At 34.6% G+C, this 24,067-nt stretch overlaps 1 protein-coding gene across 4 annotated transcripts in view; it reads right to left on the bottom strand.

Moving 5' to 3' along the window:
• Positions 1 to 24,067, bottom strand: part of LOC149795679 (sperm flagella and cilia-associated protein 1-like) — a 54,030-nt gene that overhangs the window by 5,576 nt on the left and 24,387 nt on the right. For 3 of the 4 annotated variants that reach the window (XM_089965535.1, XM_089965534.1, XM_089965531.1), the window contains exon 5: positions 16,846 to 16,972. In XM_089965535.1, coding sequence (XP_089821661.1) covers positions 16,846 to 16,972 — 127 coding nt within the window. Of the gene's footprint in view, positions 1 to 6,727; positions 6,972 to 16,845; positions 16,973 to 24,067 lie in introns of those variants that run through there. The other variant, XM_089965533.1, reaches the window with a different exon arrangement.

Below are 24,067 nucleotides of genomic sequence, written 5' to 3'. Positions count from 1 at the left end.
GCTAATTATTCTTGCAAAACTCAAACCCATATATAGAATTCTTATCAAATATTTCAGTAAAGGCTTGATTGTGTTCAGTGATTATTAACAGACCTATGACAGTAAGAATGCCCTGTAATGAGGCAATTCAATCTATACATATAACCTAACATTATAGTATTATCATGGCTTACCTAAGCAGTGACATAAATTATATAATGCCCCTTTGTATAACACACTCCACAATACAACACAGTTATGCTAACATAGAAAATTGAACTAATTTAACAGTTTTGAAATTGCTACTCAAACTGATTAAACCTCATTTCATTTTTGATTGAGCATAACCAGCTATAGTGTGATGTCAATTAAACTCATCCATTCATTAGAGTTTTTAGCACTGGGTGCATCGCACTCAGCCCCACTGACTATGTTTTGTTTCTTAGGGCCTTAAATAGAGGGATTTGTATCGGGAAACCAAAGTTGAGGGGCAATTACTCTTTAAATGATGACAAGGAATGTTTAAAATCCAACACTTTCATTAACACAAACAACATCCCATGTAAAAATATTAAGCTGATCAACAAGGACCTAAACTCTGTCAAGCTGATCAACAAGGACCTAAACTCTGTCAAGCTGATCAACAAGGACCATAACTCTGTCCAAAATGGAGCAGATGAGATCCAACCCACTAAAGAATCATCTAGGTCTAAGAAACAATGTTACAATCAAATTGCATCAGAATATGTTGAATGGTTCTTGAGCTTAATAGAATTGTATTGGGGTTTACACCGAGACAAAGAAACCCAAGTCAAGGGGTTAAATTATTTGTCTCCCCATGTGGCCTGTCAAATGAGGAGACAAATAATGTAATGCCAAGACTGGGATTTCCTTGTCTTGGTACAAACACAAACACAGATTATTTTCCTCACCCAATTCTTTTTAATTAAATTAAAATAACTCTGCACTTTTGCAATATAGTTAGTACATAAGCATTAATCAGGTAATTAATTAATCACTTTGCATAAAGGTCACCAGGTCTTGTACTACTGTACAAAAATCTGAATAATTTTCTAAGTTGAATCTAGCTATATATACCATGCTCTTTGCAAAGAAGAAAAAAACTAGACATAAAATTATAATTGTAATGTGTTGGATGTACTGCACTATGAGTGTATGGAACAATGTGTTATTGTTTGCAAACACTGTGCATTAATATGAATATGTGAATGAGGGCAGTTGGATAAACTGTCAACCTAAGTACACAAGTTCTACGCAAGAGAAAATAGAAACCTAACCACATTTGATATTATTACTGTATTATCATATTTAATTACTTTATTATCACATTTAATTAATGTATTATCACATTTAATTCCTGTATTATCATATTTAATCAATGAATATCATATTATAAAAAAAAGTAATATCTTTTTTACAGATAACTTTTAGCTTTCATCAGTTCTAATTCGGAAAAGTTCTATGGTGGGCACTGGTATGAAAAATATGGCTACACAGTTCTAATGAAGTGTGTAGTGACTGTGAGGAGATTTCTAATTTATGATTTTCTTGGAAGTTTATATTTTCTGTCCAAGAATTATGGCAAGTGTTGCTATTACTAGTGCAATGATAATGCTACATAGAAATCTTCTTGTGGAATAACAATGTGGAAAGAAGTGCAGTAGTTTTCATCTGCAACTGAATTATAATGTTTGATCAACTAGGCTAGATGGTAGGTGTTTGACAAAGTTTTTAGAATTCAGGTCTCACATAACACATTTCTGGCTGTTGCAGGCTTTGCAGTAACTCTTGAGAGAGTTTGAATTTTCGTAGCAGTGATTGCTATTGCCTGTGTCAGAAGCTCTGTCAAACAGCTTGACTTCATACGCATGTGTGTCTTAAAATGTTTTGTATAGTGTGTTATCAAAATTTAAAGACAGACCATAAGTTGCTTTAGGAGTGAAGTTCTTTTTGTTATATATTTGTTGTTCTTGTTTGATTTTATAACATCAAGGGTTTTGTCTATTTTAAAACTAGTTCCTAGCACAAGGGCAGCATGGCTGAAACAACCAGACTGAGATAACAAAGGGTTAGCAAATCAGGTAGATTATTCTGTCACATGGGTGAGAAATACTAATCACATGCAATATTCCATGGAATGTACGAAGTTGATCAACAAGGGCAATAACTCTAAGCATAATGATATAGACAAGATAAAAAAGGCAAATCGAGGTGTTCCTGCCAAATTCTATCAGAGTATGTTGAATGACATTTGGGCTGTGCTGGTTATGTGCAACATCCTATGTGAAAATATGACGATAACAGTCAAGTACCATAACTGTATCCAAGATAAAGTAGATGAGAAAAAGCCCATAAAGGTACATCAAGATCTATAAATAGATGAGACAAAGCCCATAAAGGTACATCAAGACCTATAAGACAATATTCTAGTTGAAATGTATCAGTACATGCTGAATGGTTACTGATATGTGACATGTGACAGTTAAAAGCAACATCTTGTGTGAAGATTTCAAAATTATCTGTCAAGGACTATAACTATATCAAACATGGAGTTGACTAAACAAAACAAGGCACATCTTAGGTCAATGAGACAATTTTCATACCAAAGCAGAAAATGTTACATGCTTGATGAATTGTGCTGGTTGCAAGTAGCATCCTATGTAAAGATAGGAAGTTAATTGTCAAAGGTAGCATTTATACAATAGACCCATTATAACATTGCATACAACAGACCCATTATAACACTGCATACAAATGAACCCATGATAATATTACATACAACAGACCTGTTATAACATTGCATACAACAGACCTGTTATAACATTGCATATAACAGACCCATTATAACATTGCATACAACCGAATCATTATTACACTGCATAAAACAGACTCATTATAACATTGAATACAACCGAATCATTATTACACTGCATACAATAGGCCCATTATAACATTGCATACAACAGACCCCTTATAACACTGCATACAACAGACCTGTTATAACACTGTATACAACAGATCCATTATAATATTGCATACAACAGACCCATTCTAACATTGCATACAACAGACCCGTTATAACATTGCATACAACAGATCCATTATAACATTGCATACAACAGACCCCTTATAACACTGCATACAACAGACTCATTATTACATTGCATACAACAGACTCATTATAACACTGCATACAACAGACCCATTATAACACTGAATACAACAGACCCATTCTAATATTGCATACAACAGACCCGTTATAACATTGTATACAACAGACCCATTATAACATTGCATACAACAGACCCCTTATAACACTGCATACAACAGACCTGTTATAATACTGTATACAACAGATCCATTATAATATTGCATACAACAGACCCATTCTAACATTGCATACAACAGACCCGTTATAACATTGCATACAACAGACCGATTATAACATTGCATACAACAGACCCCTTATAACACTGCATACAACAGACTCATTATTGCACTGCATATAACAGACTCATTATAACATTGCATACAACAGACCCATTATAACACTGAATACAACAGACCCATTCTAACATTGCATAGAACAGACCCATTATAACATTGCATACAACAGACCCCTTATGACACTGCATACAACAGACTCATTATTACATTGCATACAACAGACTCATTATAACACTGAATACAACAGACCCATTATAACACTGCATACAATAGACCCATTATAACATTGCATACAACAGACCCATTATAACATTGCATACAACAGACCCCTTATGACACTGCATACAACAGACTCATTATTACATTGCATACAACAGACTCATTATAACACTGAATACAACAGACCCATTATAACACTGCATACAATAGACCCATTATAACATTGCATACAACAGACCCATTATAACATTGCATACAACAGACCCCTTATGACACTGCATACAACAGACTCATTATAACATTGCATACAACATATTCATTATAACACTGCATACAACAGTCCCATTATAACATTGCATACAACAGACCCATTATAACATTGCATACAACAGACCCATTCTAACATTGCATACAACATATTCATTATAACACTGCATACAACAGTCCCATTATAACACTGCATACAACAGACCCATTATAACATTGCATACAACAGACCCATTATAACACTGCATACAACAGACCCATTCTAACATTGCATACAACATATTCATTATAACACTGCATACAACAGTCCCATTATAACACTGAATACAACAGACCTATTATAACATTGCATACAACAGACCCATTATAACACTGCATACAACAGTCCCATTATAACACTGATTACAACAGACCCATTATAACACTGCATACAACAGACCCATTATAACACTGCTCTACTTATAAATACACCCAGTATAAGATGTTCTCCCATATAAGACTTGTACGACTTCTTATAACAACATTATAATGGGTTCACTGCAATGCTAATTTCAAGCCGAAATGAATACCAAATTTTCTGTTTCAAACATTCATTGAATGACTATTGGAATAGGATTCAGCAATTTTCATCGATATTAATAGATGCATCCTTTTTTCCTTGTCTAATTCTGTATTTATTCATACACCCCACTCCCTGCCAATATGTGACTTATGAACTCTGTCATCAGAATGTAATTGGCATATTAGGGTCCTGAGTAAATTCTGTCATCAGAATGTAATTGGCATATTAGGGTCCTGAGTAAATTCTGTCATCAGAATGTAATTGGCATATTAGGGTCCTGAGTAAATTCTGTCATCAGAATGTAATTGGCATATTAGGGTCCTGAGTAAATTCTGTCATCAGAATGTAATTGGCATATTAGGGTCCTGAGTAAACTCTGTCATCAGAATGTAATTGGCATATTAGGGTCCTGAGTAAACTCTGTCATCAGAATGTAATTGGCATATTAGGGTCCTGAGTAAATTCTGTCAGGATCTTCAAACAAAAATCAAATGACTGTGGATGTTGTTTTCCCTGTTTGTCTTCAAAGTCAGTATGACTATAAACATTCCTCTAGAAGGGCAGAAATTTAATTACCTGTTCGGTTAAATGGAAGGCATATGTAGTGAATTTCTCTAGGAAGTGATTTGTTCATAATGTTGACAGTGTAATCAATTAATTTGGATGCATTGATGAATCACTTGAGTGAAAGGCTTTGATGACTTGCATAATCTGTCAACTTGCTGTATTAAATAAAGTAGTACATTGTTTTTACCAGACTGCCTGAATGACAAAAAAATAGAAATTTATGTTTTAAGCAATATGACTCTTCAGAATTTGACATTATGACTACCATGTAAAGTCTGAGTTTGAATTTCAGGTGATATAGCACGTTTGAAGTCTGAGTTTGAATTTCAGGTGATATTATAGCAAGTTTGAAGTCTGAGTTTGAATTTCAGGTGATAAAGCAGGTTTGAAGTTGAAGTTTGAATTGCAGGTGATATAGCAAGTTTGAAGTCAAAGTCTGAATTGCAGGTGATATAGCAAGTCTAAAGTCTGAGTTTGAATTTCAGGTGATACAGCAAGTTTGAAGTCTGAGTTTGAATTTCAGGTGATATAGTAGGTTTGAAGTCTGAGTTTGAATTGCAGGTAATACAGCAAGTTTGAAGTCGAAGTTTGAATTGTAGGTGATATAGCAAGTTTGAAGTCAAAGTCTGAATTGCAGGTGATATAGCAAGTCTAAAGTCTGAGTTTGAATTTCAGGTGATATAGTAGGTTTGAAGTCTGAGTTTGAATTTCAGGTGATAAAGCAGGTTTGAAGTCTGAGTTTGAATTTCAGGTGATATAGCAGGTTTGAGGTCTAAGTTTGAATTGCAGGTGATATTATAGCAAGTTTGAAGTCGAAATTTGAATTGCAGGTGATATAGCAGGTTTGAGGTCTAAGTTTGAATTGCAGGTGATATTATAGCAAGTTTGAAGTCGAAATTTGAATTGCAGGTGATACAGAAAGTTTGAAGTCAAGGTTTGAATTTCAGGTGATATAGTAGGTTTGAAGTCTAAGCCTGAATTGCAGGTGATATAGCAAGTTTGAAGTCTGAGTTCTAATTTCAGGTGATATAGTAGGTTTGAAGTCTAAGTCTGATTTGCATGTGATATAGCAAGTTTGAAGTCTGAGTTTGAATTTCAGGTGATATAGCAAGTTTGAAGTCGAAATTTGAATTGCATGTGATATAGAGAGTTTGAAGTCAAAGTTTGAATTGCATGTGATATAGAGAGTTTGAAGTCAAAGTTTGAATTTCAGGTGATATAGCAAGTCTGAAGTCTGAGTTTGAATTGCAGGTGATATAGCAAGTTTGAAGTCGAAGTTTGAATTGCATGTGATATAGAGAGTTTGAAGTCTGAGTTTGAATTTCAGGTGATATAGCAGATTTGAAGTTATTCCCTCATAAAACAAGCTTAGTTTATGCCATGTTTCTATTACAAAATGCTTTAAAACTCAATAATGTAAACAATAAAAATTTTACTGCCAGTTTTCTATTAAAATATTTGCAAAACAATATTTAGATTTGAATGTTCATTTATTCTTTCAGTTCTAATAATGTGACTAATACCAAAGAAAACTTAAATCTGAATATCATTTCTCTTACTAGTAAGTGGTGTGAGCACCTTGTCTCAATCATAATGACTCCAAAAAGGGAGATGGTCTCTCTAGAACAGACAATGATCATGGCTAACCGTCCTTCTTGGCAAAATGATTAAGACATGAATATTTTAAAGCTGGTGCCTGTATAATATATTTGATTATAATGAGTTCTAATACAAATAATTGAGTTGTAGGTAAAATGTTTTTCATGTGTAATATATTTAAATAACGTTGATGTCTTCATCTTTTGATTCCAGTCGGCCTTAATTCATCAAACCTCCTCTGAAGGTCATCAATACGTATATCTTTTAGGTGAACAAGATGTTCAAGCCGTTGGATTTTTGCTTGGAGAATCTACAAAAAGAGACAGAGAAACAGAAGGATAGAGAGGAGAGATTTAGTTGCCAAATTAGAACTGAAGTTAAAAAAGCAAAGTAAGTCTACAGATTTGAACAAAATGCAGTTTTTAAAAATATAAAACTTGAGCAATTATAAACCTTAGTGCTATCATGTAATATGTGGAACTAATGAACCACTGAAATCTGCCTTAATGGACAACTCCATATAAAGGACACCTGTTTATATAAGTCACTATTTATGAACTCGTTTTCTTTGCAATTCCACTTTCACATTCAACCCCTTTATCAAAAATATCCATAAAGAATGTCTGATGATCCCATAAGTGTTTCTTTATTAACAATTTTCATTGTGCCTCCTTCAAAATCTAGCAAGAGTTGAACGAATTGGAGATTACCTATCTGGTTGATTTTTTTTTTGTATATCCTTGTTCATAATAATACTAAATGTTAAGAACTACAAAGTAAGGAAGTGAGCCAGAAAGATTTAATATTTACACACAGCTTCCAGCTGATACTGATCCATGATACAAAGATAAATTTTTAAAACTGGAGACTCTGATTAAGGGGGTACTCTACAGATATTATGAACTTTTAAGAGAGTGACCAGTGTAAGGTGAAGTGGTCTGCATTCCCAACATTCACGATGGAGATAATGTTGGTGTACCTCTAAGTCAGTTTCATGTACTGTGGCTGAAATTTCTTTGGATATTGTTCTTATGGAAATCGTACATGATCTAAGCACACAGTTAACAAAAATGACTACTCCCATGTGCTAAAAAAAGTCAGCCTGAATTAGTCTGAAGTACACCTTCTTTAGCAGTTACTGAAAAAGGGAAAATGAATTTTGCCAGATTAGAGAATACCAGCTTCTATACATGCAAGGAATGAATTATAAACTATATAAAATGTTTAAAAAAAGTTATCAGCTCTTTCTGTTTACATTTAACCTCTGAAGTGCAGGAAGTGAAAATGACCAAGTGGAACTAGCAGTTTTTTGATAGGTGAACATCTTAAATAATGCCAAGCTGCATATTCAGTAACCCAAAATACACCCACATAAAGAGAATTAAAAGTTATTTTAAAAGTACCTAAGTTATACAATAAATAGCCAGCATAACCAGTAAGAAAATCCTGGAAAATTCTATTTCTTAAAAATTTTATGCAAAATATAAAACTGCCGAATGCCATGTAAAGCTGTCAACATGAATGTCTCTAACTGAACCCAATATTAATTGGTCCAACCTTTCATGAACAGGCATGAAGAGACCTTCATGATGGCCAACATGGCGGCCATCTTAGATGTCAGATTAAACTTGCAAGGACATTGTACTGTATATACTCACGTACAAGCTGAATAATTTTGGAAATCATAAAAGCCTGGAAGAAGGGAGGTTGGCTTATACATGGGACATTAGGTCTTAACTTGAACTTTCTTGTTGAGAACAACAATCTTATGCTAGCCAACATGTTCAGCCCTCACAAAGCATCTAGAAGATGGACCTGGCACATCACAAGCAGACTGACTACATCTTGGTGAAAATAAGATTCTGCACAGGATGAATATTGCCAGAACTTGAAGTTTTCCAAGAGCAGATATTGGATGTGATCAAAAAAATCCTAACCAACCTAGAATCAGATTTGACCTCGAAAAATTAGAAGACCCGAAAGTCACAGAAGCCTTGCACTAAGCAATGACAGGCGGTAAATTTGCACCTTTGATAACCCTGGACAGCCAAGACACTGACCACGAGTCCTTAACAACCAGATTCAACACAGCTGTGACTAGCACAGCTAGCGAGATCATTGGCAAATATTGTTTAACAAAGAATCCTTGGATCACAACAGATGTCCTTCAACCATTTGACAAAAGAAGAGAACTGAAAAAGGGAAAAAGATATCATGAAGGAGCTAAAAATACAGAGAGATAAACAACATGATCAGGAAAAGCATGAAAAAAGCAAAGGAATCCTGGATAGAAAGACAACACTGAAAAAACTAATACAGTCTGAGTAGAAATGATAGCGAAATGACATATCAACTGGTGAAAGATATCACAACCCATAAACAAGGGAAAACCACCACCATCCAAATCAGGAAAATGCCTCACAGAAGATCAAGAGATCCTCAAGCAATGGACAGAATACTGCTCAGAATTGTACAATCATAAGACCCAAGGAGATCCAGCAGTACTAAATTACCCTCCATATGTTTTACCTATTCAGTTTGGTTGGTCAATTTATATGCAAGTGGATTTATATATGAGTCATACTACCTTGTGACAGGAACAGTTAATCATACTACAATAGGACAGGAACAGTTAGTCATAGTATCATTTTACAAACTCCTGAATCCCATTGGCAATATGACTGTTACATGGCAGTTTGACTAACATTTTCCTGTCACATGGCAATATGACTAACTGTTCCTGTCCCATTGGCAATATGACTGTTACATGGTAGTATGACTAACAGTTCCTGTCCCATTCACAATATGACTGTTACATGGCAGTTTAACTGTTCCTGTCACATGGCAATATGACTAACTGTTCCTGTCCCATTGGCAATATGACTGTTACAAGGCAGTATGACTAACTGTCCCTGTCCCATTGGCAATATGACTTACATGGCAGTATGACTAACTGGTCCTGTCCCATTGGCAATATGACTGTTACATGGCAATATGACTAACTATTCCTGTCCCATTGGCAATATGACTTATACATGACAGTTTGACTAACTGTTCCTGTCCTATCGACAATATGACCGTTACATGGTAGTATGACTAACTGTTCCTGTCCCATTGGCAATATGACCTTTACATGGCAGTTTGACTAACTGTTCCTGTCCCATTGGCAATATGACTGTTACATGGCAGTATGACTAACTGTTCCTGTCCCACTGGCAATATGAATGTTGCATGGCAGTTTGACTAACTGTTCTTGTCACATGGCAGTTTGACTAACTGTTCTTGTCACATGGCAGTACGACCTACTGTTCCTGTATCACTGATTCAGAAGGATATGCATCAACAAGCAATATATATGCTAAGAAACAGACCACAGAAAAAGGAGCAATCTAGATTGACCCTAGGGCTAAGAAAATCCAAAGTCAGGTGTAGAACTACAAGAGTTACAGATTAGACTGTATTGCTAATTCATTCGATTATTTACTGACAATTATATTTGTCACTTTCTAAAGTAACATATGGATGAAATTGTTTAACGTAGAGTAATATTAAATATATACAAGGTCTGAGATCCTTATGGAAAATCTAACTTGCGTACTTAAGCACACACCATCAAGAAATAACAAATATCCTCCAATCCCCCATTCATGTGAAGACTCCGACTTGAATGTACCACATGGTCCAGTACTCACATACTCTACTTACGCTACACTCTGTTTCCATTGTAATATATAAAATATAAAATGCTGAAGTATTAGAATTAATTCACCATTATGCAACCAGTCTGACATAGGTAGCAAATTGTTTTGAAATTACTTGAATAGTTTCAGATTTATTCTCTGGAAACAGAAATGTCAATAGTCAGACAGACAGACACTGTGGTAGCTATACCCCCCCCCCCATTTCATACCAGGAGATGTAAATAAAAAAAAAAAAGATGGAGTCATATGTATCCCTGCCCCATCAGAATGTATGCAAGCAGACTGAATGACTTGTTATATACAGGTAGGTCATATTTACAATGAATAAGTTTGTAAAATGCACATGTACATCACTAGAAAAGTCATATTTACAATGAGTACAGGGAAGTGATAGAATTCACAAGTTTGTTAAATGCACATTAACATCGCTTCTCCAAAATGTCTACAAAATTTCAGCGGTATCTTAAACATTTTTATGTATAGTTTTGAAATTGAAGTGTGGATGGATGGACAATGAAATGGATGAAAACATTAAAAATATTGCAACTAAAGGCACTTCTAAAGAATTAGTCTAATATGTTTAGAATTGTCATTGAGATATCTGAAATGTTTTGGGTTTTTAACCAAGGAATTAAAGTTTGGATAATGGATGGATGAATGGATTAACAGACAAATGGTTTGAAAGCAATAACAATATTATAACTGAAGACTTAAGAATAGCAAAAGTCAGATCTACACTACTAGCCCCATATTAGGAGTGTACACCACTAGTCCCATATTAATAGTGTACACCACTAGTCCCATATTAGAAGTGTACACCACTAGTCCCATATTAGAAGTGTACACCACAAGTCCCATATTGGAACTGTACACGACTAGTCCCATATTAGAAGTGTAGTTCCTATTATAGGTGTACAACACTAGTCCCATATTAGAAGTGTAAACCACTAGTCCCATATTAGAAGTGTAAACCACTAGTTCCATATTAGAAGTGTACACCTCTAGTCCAATATTATAAGTGTAGTTCCTATCATAGGTGTACACCACTAGTCCCATATTAGAAGTGTAAACCACGAGTCCCATATTAGAAGTGTATACCACTAGTCCCATATTAGAAGTGTAAACCACTAGTCCCATATTAGAAGTGTAAATTTTTGACAGATTATCTTAAATCATTTGGGAGTTTTGCCCTGGAAACTGAATCATCAGTAATAGATCAATGGACAAACAAATGGATGAAAACATAAAAAATATTGAAACTGGCATATCTAAATCACTAATAAATTACATGTGCCAATGTCACTGAGATGTCTAGAATGGTTAGTGACCATTACCCAGGAAACTAAAGTGGGGATAGTGGATGGACAGACAAACAAATGGACAAAACATTAAAAATTCTGAAACTGAATAGTGATAGGATTCAGGAGTTTGCAAAATGTTTCTGAAACTGAAGAAAATGTACTTCTATACCACAGTCTAATATCTGTATCAAATTTGATAGAAATATATTCAGTGGTTATGGATTTATGCTCCAGAAGAAAAAGTGTGAATGATAGAGAGATGGATGAACAGAAAAATGGATGCAAAAAGTAATAATATTGAAACTGAAGCATTGTGAAAAACAAAAGCATAAGTTTCATGGAGATATCTTATTTGGTTTGGGTTTTATGCCATGACAAGTAGTGCTGAGGCAACTGGAGTAAAGTGTCATGCCATGACAAGTAGTGCTGAGGCAACTGGAGAAAAGTATCATGACACATCAGTAGCTGACCTAGGCTGATCTGATAGGAGACATTAGTCACAAGTCTGGCATGTATATCACTGAGTCACAAGTCCAGCATGTATACCACTGAGTCACAAGTCTGGCATGTATACCACTGAGTCACAAGTCTGGCATGTATACCACTGAGTCACAAGACCAGCATGTATACCAATGAGTCACAAGTCTGGCATGTGTACCAATGAGTCACAAGTCTGGCATGTGTACCAATGAGTCACAAGTACGGCTTGTATACCACTGAGTCATAAGTCTGGCATGTGTACCACTGAGTCACAAGTATGGCATGTATACCACTGAGTCACAAGTATGGCATGTATACCACTGAGTCACAAGTCTGGCATGTATACCACCGAGTCACAAGTCTGGCATGTATACCACTGAGTCACAAGTCTGGCATGTGTACCAATGAGTCACAAGTCTGGCATGTGTACCAATGAGTCACAAGTACAGCTTGTATACCACTGAGTCACAAGTCTAGCATGTGTACCACTGAGTCACAAGTCTGGCATGTATACCACTGAGTCACTGTGGCTTCTACCTCCATTAGCTGCCTCCTATGACAGGGCACATCAGGCCTATCCTACATCCTGAGTCTGCGAATAGTTCAATGATGGATGGACAGATGGATGAGTGGACATAAAATTGGGCCAAGGCATAAAAACCCCAATGAAGCTGAAGAATAATAAAATCTGGAGAACTAGTCCAATATATACATCAAGTTCAGAAAAATACCTTGAACAGTTTACAAGTCTGTCGACAGATGGATGGATTATTGACAGACAGACAGACAGATAGGCAGAGTAATACCCTGAACAGTTTACAAGTCTGAAAAAAAAAGAAGAAAATATCTGTCAACAGATGGATGGATTATTGACAGACAGACAGACAGAAAAGCAGAGTAATACCTTGAACAGTTTGCAAGTCTTAAAAATGAAAACATTTGGAGACAGATGGATGGATTATTGACAGACAGACAGACAGAAAGGCAGAACAATACCTTGAACAGTTTGCAAGTCTTAAAAATGAAAATGTCTGCAGACAGATGTATGAATTATTGACAGACAGACAGAGGCAATAGCCATATTTGATGCATGCTTTACATATAAAAATATTTATGGTAGAAGGTGTCATCCTGATATAATATATACACCAAGAAACTTACTGAATACTGTGTCATGCCTTTCCTCACAACGCAGGACAAAAAAAAAAACACAGCTCAAAGGAGGTGAAAAGTAGGTCAACATTACCTAGTTTTGATAGTTCAGAGTATTACTCACAAGTCTTATTGTACACACCAATGGCATCTGCATGTGTCCCAGAAGAGGAGTTCAATGCAAAACATTTACACAATCAGAGAATGTGAAAAGCAGCTTTACTATAACCTACTTCTGCCAAATCCATATATTTTTTATTAAAGTACATTCATTAGTGCCCAAGAAAATAGTGATAAAAGCAAAATTTAATGTTGATGATACTATTGATGTGGTCAGAAAAGTGATAGCCATGCCTAGCCTAAACTTACAAACACAAAACTGCCAAGTCTTGACAGTAATGCCAAGTCCAGACAGTAATGCCAAGTCCTGACAATAATGTCAAGTCCTGACAATAATGTCAAGTACTGACAGTATTGCCAAGTCTTGACAGTAATGCCAAGTCCAGACAATAATGTCAAGTCCTGACAATAATGTCAAGTACTGATAGTATTGCCAAGTCTTGACAGTAATGCCAAGTCTTGACAGAACAAAACAGCTAATGACATCAGGCAAATGAGGGTTACCTCATTCTTATAATTCTCTTGAATAACAACACAGCCATTGCTGTATCACGAAAGTGATAATTATGTATTGCCATCCTTTATTAGTGAGATAAAAGTTACACAATCTGTAACCCATTTACCATTAAGCACCACTAAAAATGCAAACCTGTAGACAAATCTAGCCTTTGTAAAGTAATAAGCATCCATCCCAGTAGTCACAGTCTACATTCCATGTAAACTAAAAAAAGAAGGCATTTATCTTAACTTAATATGGTAGATGAATTATTCTGAAAATAGGATACATTTATCAGAAGTATTATGGTAGATGAATTAGTCTGAAAATAGGATATATTTATCAGCTCCATACTAATGACAACAGGAAATTATTTAGCTTTATTTCAAAGTTTAATAAAACTCTGTGTATAAATTAAAACTGTGACAACTGGGATTTATTTGTGATAAAATCAGCGAAAGAGGAGGAATAAAGGTTCTTGAAAATCCATTAACTATTATTTCCATAATTTGTTCTGTTCTCACCAATTTCCCAGAGTTGAGAAATGATTTAATTTCATTTCAACAATAATAATTACAAGCATGTTATAACTTGTTCTTTGTAGTAAGACTAATAAATGGTGAATGCTTTTTCCCAGAATGGCTGCAAATAAACAAGAACCTTTATTTCTATTACAGGTCAGAGATCATTAGCCAACACCATGAGTAATACCAACACCAATAAATAAATAAACCAGTATACAGTGGCCCCTCTCTTTGAAACACCTCAATATAATGTGCTCTCTTTTATAAAAATGATTTGGTCATGGATTCCATTTTACTGGGGGATTTCAGTCAGTCTTAATCACTGACCCATAACAAATATGATTTCACATAAAAATACAGAATTTATCTGCATACAAGTCAGATTCAATTATAAACTGCATAGACCCAGATTTTCTGTCACATAATGCAACAGCTGATCTGGGTCTATGACGTTTACTAGTGAGAGCAGATCACAGTCTATGTTGTTTGTAGTCAGACTTGAATTATAAGTGAGCATATACGGTACCCTGGCAATTAATAGAGTTTATGTGCCCTGGCAATTAATAGAGTTTATGTACCTTGGCAATTAATAGAGTTTACGTATATGGCACACATCAGCAGGGTTCAGAGGGAGCACTGTATGTTGTGCCTGTATGTTTGTACATATATAGATACATATTTTGTACATATATAGATATATATTTTGTACATACATAGGTACATATTTTTGCATATATACATCACACATGAACAAGCAAATTAATAGTAATAAATGATTTCCATTGTGAACTGTACCAAGGTATCACGGTACCAGATTTTCCATTGTGAACTGTACCAAGGTATCACGGTACCAGATTTCCATTGTGAACTGTACCAAGGTATCACGGTACCAGATTTCCAAAGTTTGAGAACTACTTTTGGGATTTTTAGGATATCTTCTAAAACTGAAATGGGGATGGGGGGGGGTAGACATCTGCTTGAAAAAGGGGGAATTTTCTAAATACTGGTGAGAATGGATAAAGTAAATAAAAGTATGGCTTGCAAATATGATGTTTGTGAAATATTTTAGAAATTAGCATCATGCCTCTAATAGCACATTCTAGAGAAACCCGTCTTTTTTTCCTCATCTTGAGAAACTAAATAATGAGTCTACTTCAGTGTCAAAATAGCTTATTGTGTATCTTCATATTTAATGCACGCATAACTATTAACAGCGTTGACTCATATCTTACATCACATTTTGTGTCAGCAGATCTCAATCTTTTGTTATACGAATCAGTTGATGGGAACACTGCAGACCCTAATCCTTTTGTTATAATATTACTTGATGGGAACACTGAGGACACTAATCTATTTGTTAAATATATCACTTGATGGGAACACTGAAGACCCTATTCTATATGTTATATCTGTCACTTGATGGGAACAATGCAGACCCTAGTCCATTTACTATATGTAACACTTGATGGGAACACTGAGGACTTTAAATTAATTGTTATATCTATCACTTGATGTATACAATGAATACGGTATTCTCCAAATTAATTTTGTGTCAACAGGTGTGTGTGTGTGTGTGTGTGTGTGTGTGTGTGTTGTTGCTGTTGTTGTTGTACACTGACAGTTACAGACTGTAAGGGACAGCTGCATTTTTCCTGGAAGCATATTGGTGAGAAATATGGAATTAATATTACAACCTTTCAATGAACATAACCAGTAATTAGATTTCATACTGGATAAGTTTATCAAGCCATAGCCTGTGATTAGATTTCATACTGGATAAGTTTATTAAGCCATAGCCTGTCATTAGATTTCATACTGGATAAGTTTATTAAGCCATAGTCTGTGATTAGATTTCATACTGGATAAGTTTATCAAGCCATAGCCTATGATTAGATTTCATACTGGATAAGTTTATCAAGCCATAGCCTGTCATTAGATTTCATACTAGATAAGTTTATCAAGCCATAGCTTGTGATTAGATTTCATACTGTAACTTTATCAAGCCAAAATATTGATGGCTTAAGAAAGATGGTAAAACTAAATCCATGTAGAAAAGAGTTTCATGACATTAAAGGATCTGAAATGCAACAGAACCTGCCCATTAGTTAGAAGACTAACAGAATAATTGATTTCAATCCTGGGCATTTGTTATGGAAATCTGAAGAACAAAATTTCTTTTATAAAATTTTAAAAGCTGAATGTTCAAAGAACTGTTCTTTTCAATGAAATGTGGCAGCTGATGAAATATCTTGCAACAAAATGTCGTCATGCACTGGTATAAAACAAGAAATTAGAATTATAACTAATTATATCATGCACTGGTATAAAAAAGAAATTAGAATTATGACTAATTATGTCATGCACTGGTAAAAAAACAAGAAATAAGTATTATGACTAAGAATCTGCTGACCTTGATAGTTTCATCCTTGGCCAAACATTCCTGTTCTCTCTCCTCCAACAAAATTCTTGGCACTACATCTGTCTCCGCTAGGGAGCGTACCACCTTCTGTTTGGGAATTCTAGGATAATGCTCCACACTGGGTAAAGAAAAGCAAAAAATTAATTTTATCAAATAATGGATATAGACACTTGTCACAACTGTTTTGCAATCTATTTCAACTTCCACAATTTAGTATTTCCCGAAGTTAGAATTTATAAAATCCCCAGTCTCAAATTTTGTAAGTGTTGAAAAATAGTAACATGAAAGACTAACGGGTAAATTAATGAAATACTAGTCTTCTACTGAGTTCTGTATATGTACATGGTGACTTACTGCAAGTACTGTATATGTACATGGTGACTTACTGCTAGTACTGTAGATGTACATGGTGACTTACTGCAAGCACTGCAGATGTACATGGTGATTTACTGCAAGTACTGTAGATGTACATGGAGGCTTACTGCAAGCACTGTAGATGTACATGGTGACTTACTGCAAGTACTGTAGATGTACATGGTGACTTACTGCAAGTACTGTAGATGTACATGGTGACTTATTGCAAGTACTGTAGATGTACATGGTGACTTACTGCAAGTACTGTAGATGTACATGATGACTTACAGCAAACACTGTAGATGTACATTGTGACTTACTGCAAGCACTGTATATGTACATGGTGACTTAATGCAAGTACTGAAGATGTACATGGAGACTTAATGCAAGTACTGTAGATGTACATGGAGACTTACTGGAAGTACTGTAGATGTACATGGAGACTTAATGCAAGTACTGTATACGTACATGGAGACTTACTGCAAGCACTGTATATGTACATGGTGACTTAATGCAAGTACTGTAGATGTACATGGAGACTTAATGCAAGTACTGTAGATGTACATGGAGACTTACTGCAAGTACTGTAGATGTACATGGAGACTTAATGCAAGTACTGTATATGTACATGGAGACTTACTGCAAGTACTGTAGATGTACATGGAGACTTACTGCAAGTACTGTAGATGTACATGGAGACTTACTGCAAGCACTGTATATGTACATGGTGACTTAATGCAAGTACTGTAGATGTACATGGAGACTTAATGCAAGTACTGTAGATGTACATGGAGACTTACTGCAAGTACTGTAGATGTACATGGAGACTTACTGCAAGTACTGTATATGTACATGGTGACTTAATTAAAGTACTGTATATGTACATGGTGACTTACTGCAAGTACCATATATGTACATGGTGACTTAATGCAAGTACTGTAGACGTACATGGTGACTTAATGCAAGTATTGTAGATGTATATGGAGACTTACTGCAAGTACTGCATATGTACATGGTGACTTAATTAAAGTACTGTATATGTACATGGTGACTTACTGCAAGTACTGTATATGTACATGAAGACTTATTGCAAGTACTGTATATGTACATTGTGATTTACTGTTGTTGTTGTTGTGGGGTTTAATGCCATTTTTCAGCACACGATAGGCTATCCATGGTGGCTAGTATTAATGATGGAGGAAGAACCTGGGAAAACCCCGGAAAGAACCACCGACCCACAAGAAGCTACCAGCAAGCTTTCTCACATACCCACATTGGCTGAATCCAAGACTCAAACCCACACAGAGGTGAGATGGCAGTGATCCGTAACAGAGAGCGCTTTAGACCACTCAGCCATTAATGGCCCCTTGTGACTTACTGCAAATATACTGTATATGTACATTGTGACTTACTGCAAGTACTGTATATGTACATTGTGACTTACTGCAAGTACTGTATATGTACATGGTGACTTACTGCAAGTACTGTATATGTACATGGTGACTAACTGCCATTCATCAGTGAAATGACTACAGCTGACATTTGCAATTGAATAGCCACCATAACACAGGCACTTAAAATATCATATATACTCACTTAAATTACCATATATACTCACTTAAATTACCATATATACTCACTTAAATTACCATATGTACTCACTTAAAATACCATATATACTCACTTAAATTACCATATATACTCACTTAAAATACCATATATACTCACTTAAATTACCATATGTACTCACTTAAAATACCATATATACTCACTTAAAATACCATATGTACTCACTTAAAATACCATATATACTCATTGAAAATACCATATATACTCACTTAAATTACCATATATACTCACTTAAAATACCATATATACTCACTTAAATTACCATATGTACTCACTTTAAATACCATATGTACTCACTTATAAGTTGAGATCAACTGCAAACAATACAGCCACTGATCTGCTGTCACATAATGTGCTGGCAGATCACAGTGTATGTTGTATGTTCTACTTATAACTCCAAACAAACCGCACTGACCTAGATCTGCTGGCTTGTTATGCAATGGTAGGTCATGTAGTTTGGACTGGCCTGATAAATGAGTACATACAGTATAGAAAAGTATCCCAATACTAACTCATTGAGTACATAGAGTATCAAACAGTCTCCCAATTCTAACTTATCGAGTACATGCAGTATAGAAAAGTATCCCAATTTTAACTCATTGAGTACATGCAGTATAGAAAAGTATCCCAATTCTAACTCATTGTGGCAATGTAAAGCATAATGACATCACAACTTTTATGGTTTCTGATAATTTATCTTTCATGGATGCAAAGTTTGCATCAATATTACAGCAATATTACAGTGGACATTTGACTTTAATTAAATGAGTGTGAATTGTCAGAAAAAAATTGACAACAGAAATGCTAAATGTTGAATAAATTAATGCAGTGTTATATATTAGCTATTATGAAATATAACAGTGTTATTAAATTACTCTTCAAATTCTGCTTGTCCCACATCATGTAAACCATACAGTTGTAATGACTAACCTTAAATCCTTTCTGTTGCAATCTATATTTTTCTTTAAACTCAAATAAATATTTTAAAAAATTCTTCATATATCCACTATATCAGTTTATAAATGTACTAACCACAATATTCTATTTTTGGTGATTGACTAATATGCTTGAATAATTTTGAGAAATTTTGACTATCATAAGTATCTTGTACAGCAATATAACTCAGCAACCCCATTTGTACAGAGATATCACCCAGCAAACCCAACTGTACAATGATAATATCCCTCAGCAGACCCACTTGTACAGTGATATCACTCAGCAAATTCACTTTACAGCAATATCACTCAGCACACCCACTTGTAGTGATATCACTCAGCAAAACCACTTGTACAATATTATTGCTTAACCTGCTTGTACAGTGATATCAGTGCCTACCTACTTGTACAGTGCTATCATTTGGCAAACAATCTTGTACAGTGATATTACTCAGCAAACCCACTTGTGCAGTGATATCCCTCAGCAAACCTACTTGTACAATATTAACACTTGGCAAACCCTCTTGTTCAGTCATATCATTTAGCAAACCCACTTGTGCAGTGATATCACTCAGCAAACCCACTTGTACAATGATAACATTTACTCCAGAAACCCACTACCAAATCAAAGTTATTTTCCAAAATGTTTTGTGCAATTTTCAATTGACAACAGAGTGATATCACTAGAAAGACTCTTTAACCAGTCACACAAGAACTATCAAACAGTGATTAAGTGTTCATATGTTTCGCATTTAAAAAACAAACATACACAATGAAGAACACAATGGATTGTATTGGTTGACAATATTATTAAGGTTCATGTTTATAAATACAGATGAGTTCCTGTTGCCTATGGGATACAGATACCAGATGGGTTCAAATGACCAGCAAGCCAAATGACATCATGAGTAGATCAAACAGTATGGACATATATCTCCTGCAGTATCATGCAATGGCAGATTATTCCCTATTGTAACACTAGTATCATACAATGGCAGATTATTCCCTATTGTAACACTAGTATCATGCAATGGCAGATTATTCCCTATTGTAACAACAGTATCATGCAATGGCAGATTATTCTCTATTGTAACAATAGTATCATGCAATGGCAGATTATTCCCTATTGTAACAATAGTATTATGCAATGGCAGATTATTCCCTATTGTAACAACAGTATCATGCAATGGCAGATTATTCCCTATTGTAACAATAGTATCATGCAATGGCAGATTATTCCCTATTGTAACACTAGTATCATGCAATGGCAGATTATTCCCTATTGTAACAACAGTATCATGCAATGGCAGATTATTCTCTATTGTAACAACAGTATCATGCAATGGCAGATATTATTCCTTATTGTTACAATAGTATCATGCAATGGCAGATTATTCCCTATTGTAACAATAGTATCATGCAATGGCAGATTATTCCCTATTGTAACAACAGTATCATGCAATGGCAGATTATTCCCTATTGTAACAACAGTATCATGCAATGGCAGATTATTCCCTATTGTAACAATAGTATCATGCAATGGCAGATTATTCCCTATTGTAACAACAGTATCATGCAATGGCAGATTATTCCCTATTGTAACAACAGTATCATGCAATGGCAGATTATTCCTTATTGTAACAATAGTATCATGCAATGGCAGATTATTCCCTATTGTAACAACAGTATCATGCAATGGCAGATTATTCCCTATTGTAACAACAGTATCATGCAATGGCAGATTATTCCCTATTGTAACAACAGTATCATACAATGGCAGATTATTCCCTATTGTAACAACAGTGTCTAAGCACAAAATTTGAATTCATGTGCAATTTTCAAAGATTGAATTTTATAACACTATTTGAAGGGAAGATAGATTCAAGAAAATACTAAGATTAACCAATTATTTACATCTCTTCATGCATGTAAAATGTCAACTAGATTAAGCTACTCTTAGCATGGTTTTAATTTTAGAGTTTCTGAATCTGGGTACATATTTTGGCATTCACACTTTCATGACTTTGAGGTCAGGGCAAACAAGATTTGCAGTCAGACAAAAGTTACACACAGGTAAAGGCAGCATTGAAATATCTGTATATTAAGAATAGTTATTTATAAAATTAGTTTTGTCATATGTACCTATTGTTAATGAAATCTACCATGATACAGGTGCTCAAATGTACCATGATCTGTGTATTAAAATCTGCAATGACATGAGTACTTAACTCTACAGTGATATGTGTACTCAGATCTACCATGATCTGTGCACTCAAATCTGCCATGATATGAGTACTCAAATCTACCATGATATATGTACTCAAACCTGCCATGATATTGGTACTCAAATCTACAGTGATATGAGTACTCAAATCTACCATGATGTGTACTCAAATCTACCATGACATGAGTATCTTTTAATGTACCATGATTCGAGTACTCTTTAAACTCCAGATACTTCTGTTTCTCAACAAAATTCAACACACTACAACAAAAAGATGGCTGATTAAAGAAATGAGAGACTGCATCAAGACAAAAGCTGTCAGACCAAACAAACAGCCACACTAATTATTTAATCCAAGGAGCAAATGTCATATCCTTGACTTTTGTTCTGTATACATAAGCGTGCTTATTTTGTCTTAACAAAAAACAGAAAGGCCTTGATTTGCTTATTTCCCTAATAAGCTTTTTGAATGTATCCAGATCTTACAGAACATTGATACAGGTGAAGGTGTTTTCCACTCCATTTTAAAGGTGTACCAGAACCAAAAGAAATGCCAATTTCAATTTAAAATATACCCTGAATTCCATCCACGTAATTGTAGGTATTCACTGGTCACAACTGCTCCATAATATTCAGGAGCACTGAAAACAGGCATGAACAGAACTGATACATCCGAATGATCTAAAAAGCAAATTAAGTACACTATGGCACATAGAAGTTAATGTGAAAAAAGTCTGTGTATGCTACCCAGGGGAAATTTTTTATGTATTTCTGTACAGCTATAATGATCAAGACATAGTGATTTGGTAAATTTAGGGGAACACCTGCAGCTTGAGGTGGGAAAATGTTCCCCAGGGCTTGTTGAAGGTTACAGGTACAACAATGAATCCCAGACAACAAGGGATTTCTAGGAACCTCAGATAATTGAAAATAAAAATGGATGATAAAGTTTGCCTAAATTAATTTATACAAAATACTCTCAAATTCACCATCAAGATCTAAATGCCCATGTTCACAAGCTATGTTACTGGTTTTCAAATAAGGCTTTGAATTCTATTCTTATATAGTTAACTTCAAAAGGGTACAAGATTGATATATTAAGATACATGATTATGTTTATGATGTATATTGGACATAATGTTGGTACATGCATTTACATAATTATATTCATGATGTGTACTGGATGTCAAAGTAACTATAAAACTGATACATTAATTTGTGTTACAGAATTCTATTCATGATGTATACTGGCTATTTTATGTATATTTAATTTGCATTGTTTGTTAGTTATTTTTTTTAAAAATCTCATTATATACTATTGTAATGTAATATTGTATGTTGGTCTTAGCCTTGTTCAAAATCAAGTTTATTTTCTACTTGACCTGAATTATTGATCTTTAAAAAAAATTCTGTAAACAATTAATACAAAGCTAAAATGTTCTCTATGTGTATAGGTTTAATATTAGGATCATTATAAATAGAAGTAAACATGTTTATTTGGGTCTGGATCAAGGTAACTGGGATTCCCCTGGTGTACCTGACATAGTCCAGGTTATATATTATAATTTAGTAACAGACTTTCTAATTATAACTAACATTTATTTCATAAACATTAAAAAGTTTCTAGAAGGTTATTTTCTTTTAGGTATTTTCTAATACAAAATGTTAATTGTGACCTGAGGCCAAGAAGAAGACCATCTAATCCTGTTACTGGAAAGATTATTCATTTGTGCTTTAACATCCAAGCAGAATCAAGTTACTGTTTTGTACAGTATTTGATCTGGAATTATTCAAATTATTTATTCTCTGGAAATAAATATTGTACTCTGATGATATTCTTGGAAACAGAGACTTGAATTTAAATTTAAATTTTAAATAAGGATTTCTTCTTGGATTGTATTATTGTAATCCAACAAAAGACTGTTGCACATCAACACCTTACAAGCCATTTCAGGCACATCAACACTTTCAGCATTGGACTTTATTTTGACTCTGCTAAAGTTTATTCAGAATTTTTATTATAAGGACTTGTGTCTGCAATTCTAGAATTATTTGGGATTTAATTTGCAAT

The sequence above is a fragment of the Sinohyriopsis cumingii genome, chromosome 7 (genome assembly GCF_028554795.1).
Source record: "Sinohyriopsis cumingii isolate HCF-2022 chromosome 7, ASM2855479v2, whole genome shotgun sequence".
NCBI lineage: Eukaryota > Metazoa > Mollusca > Bivalvia > Unionida > Unionidae > Sinohyriopsis > Sinohyriopsis cumingii.
Note: the sequence above shows the minus strand (reverse complement) of the source record. Positions and strands in the feature narration are given on the sequence as shown.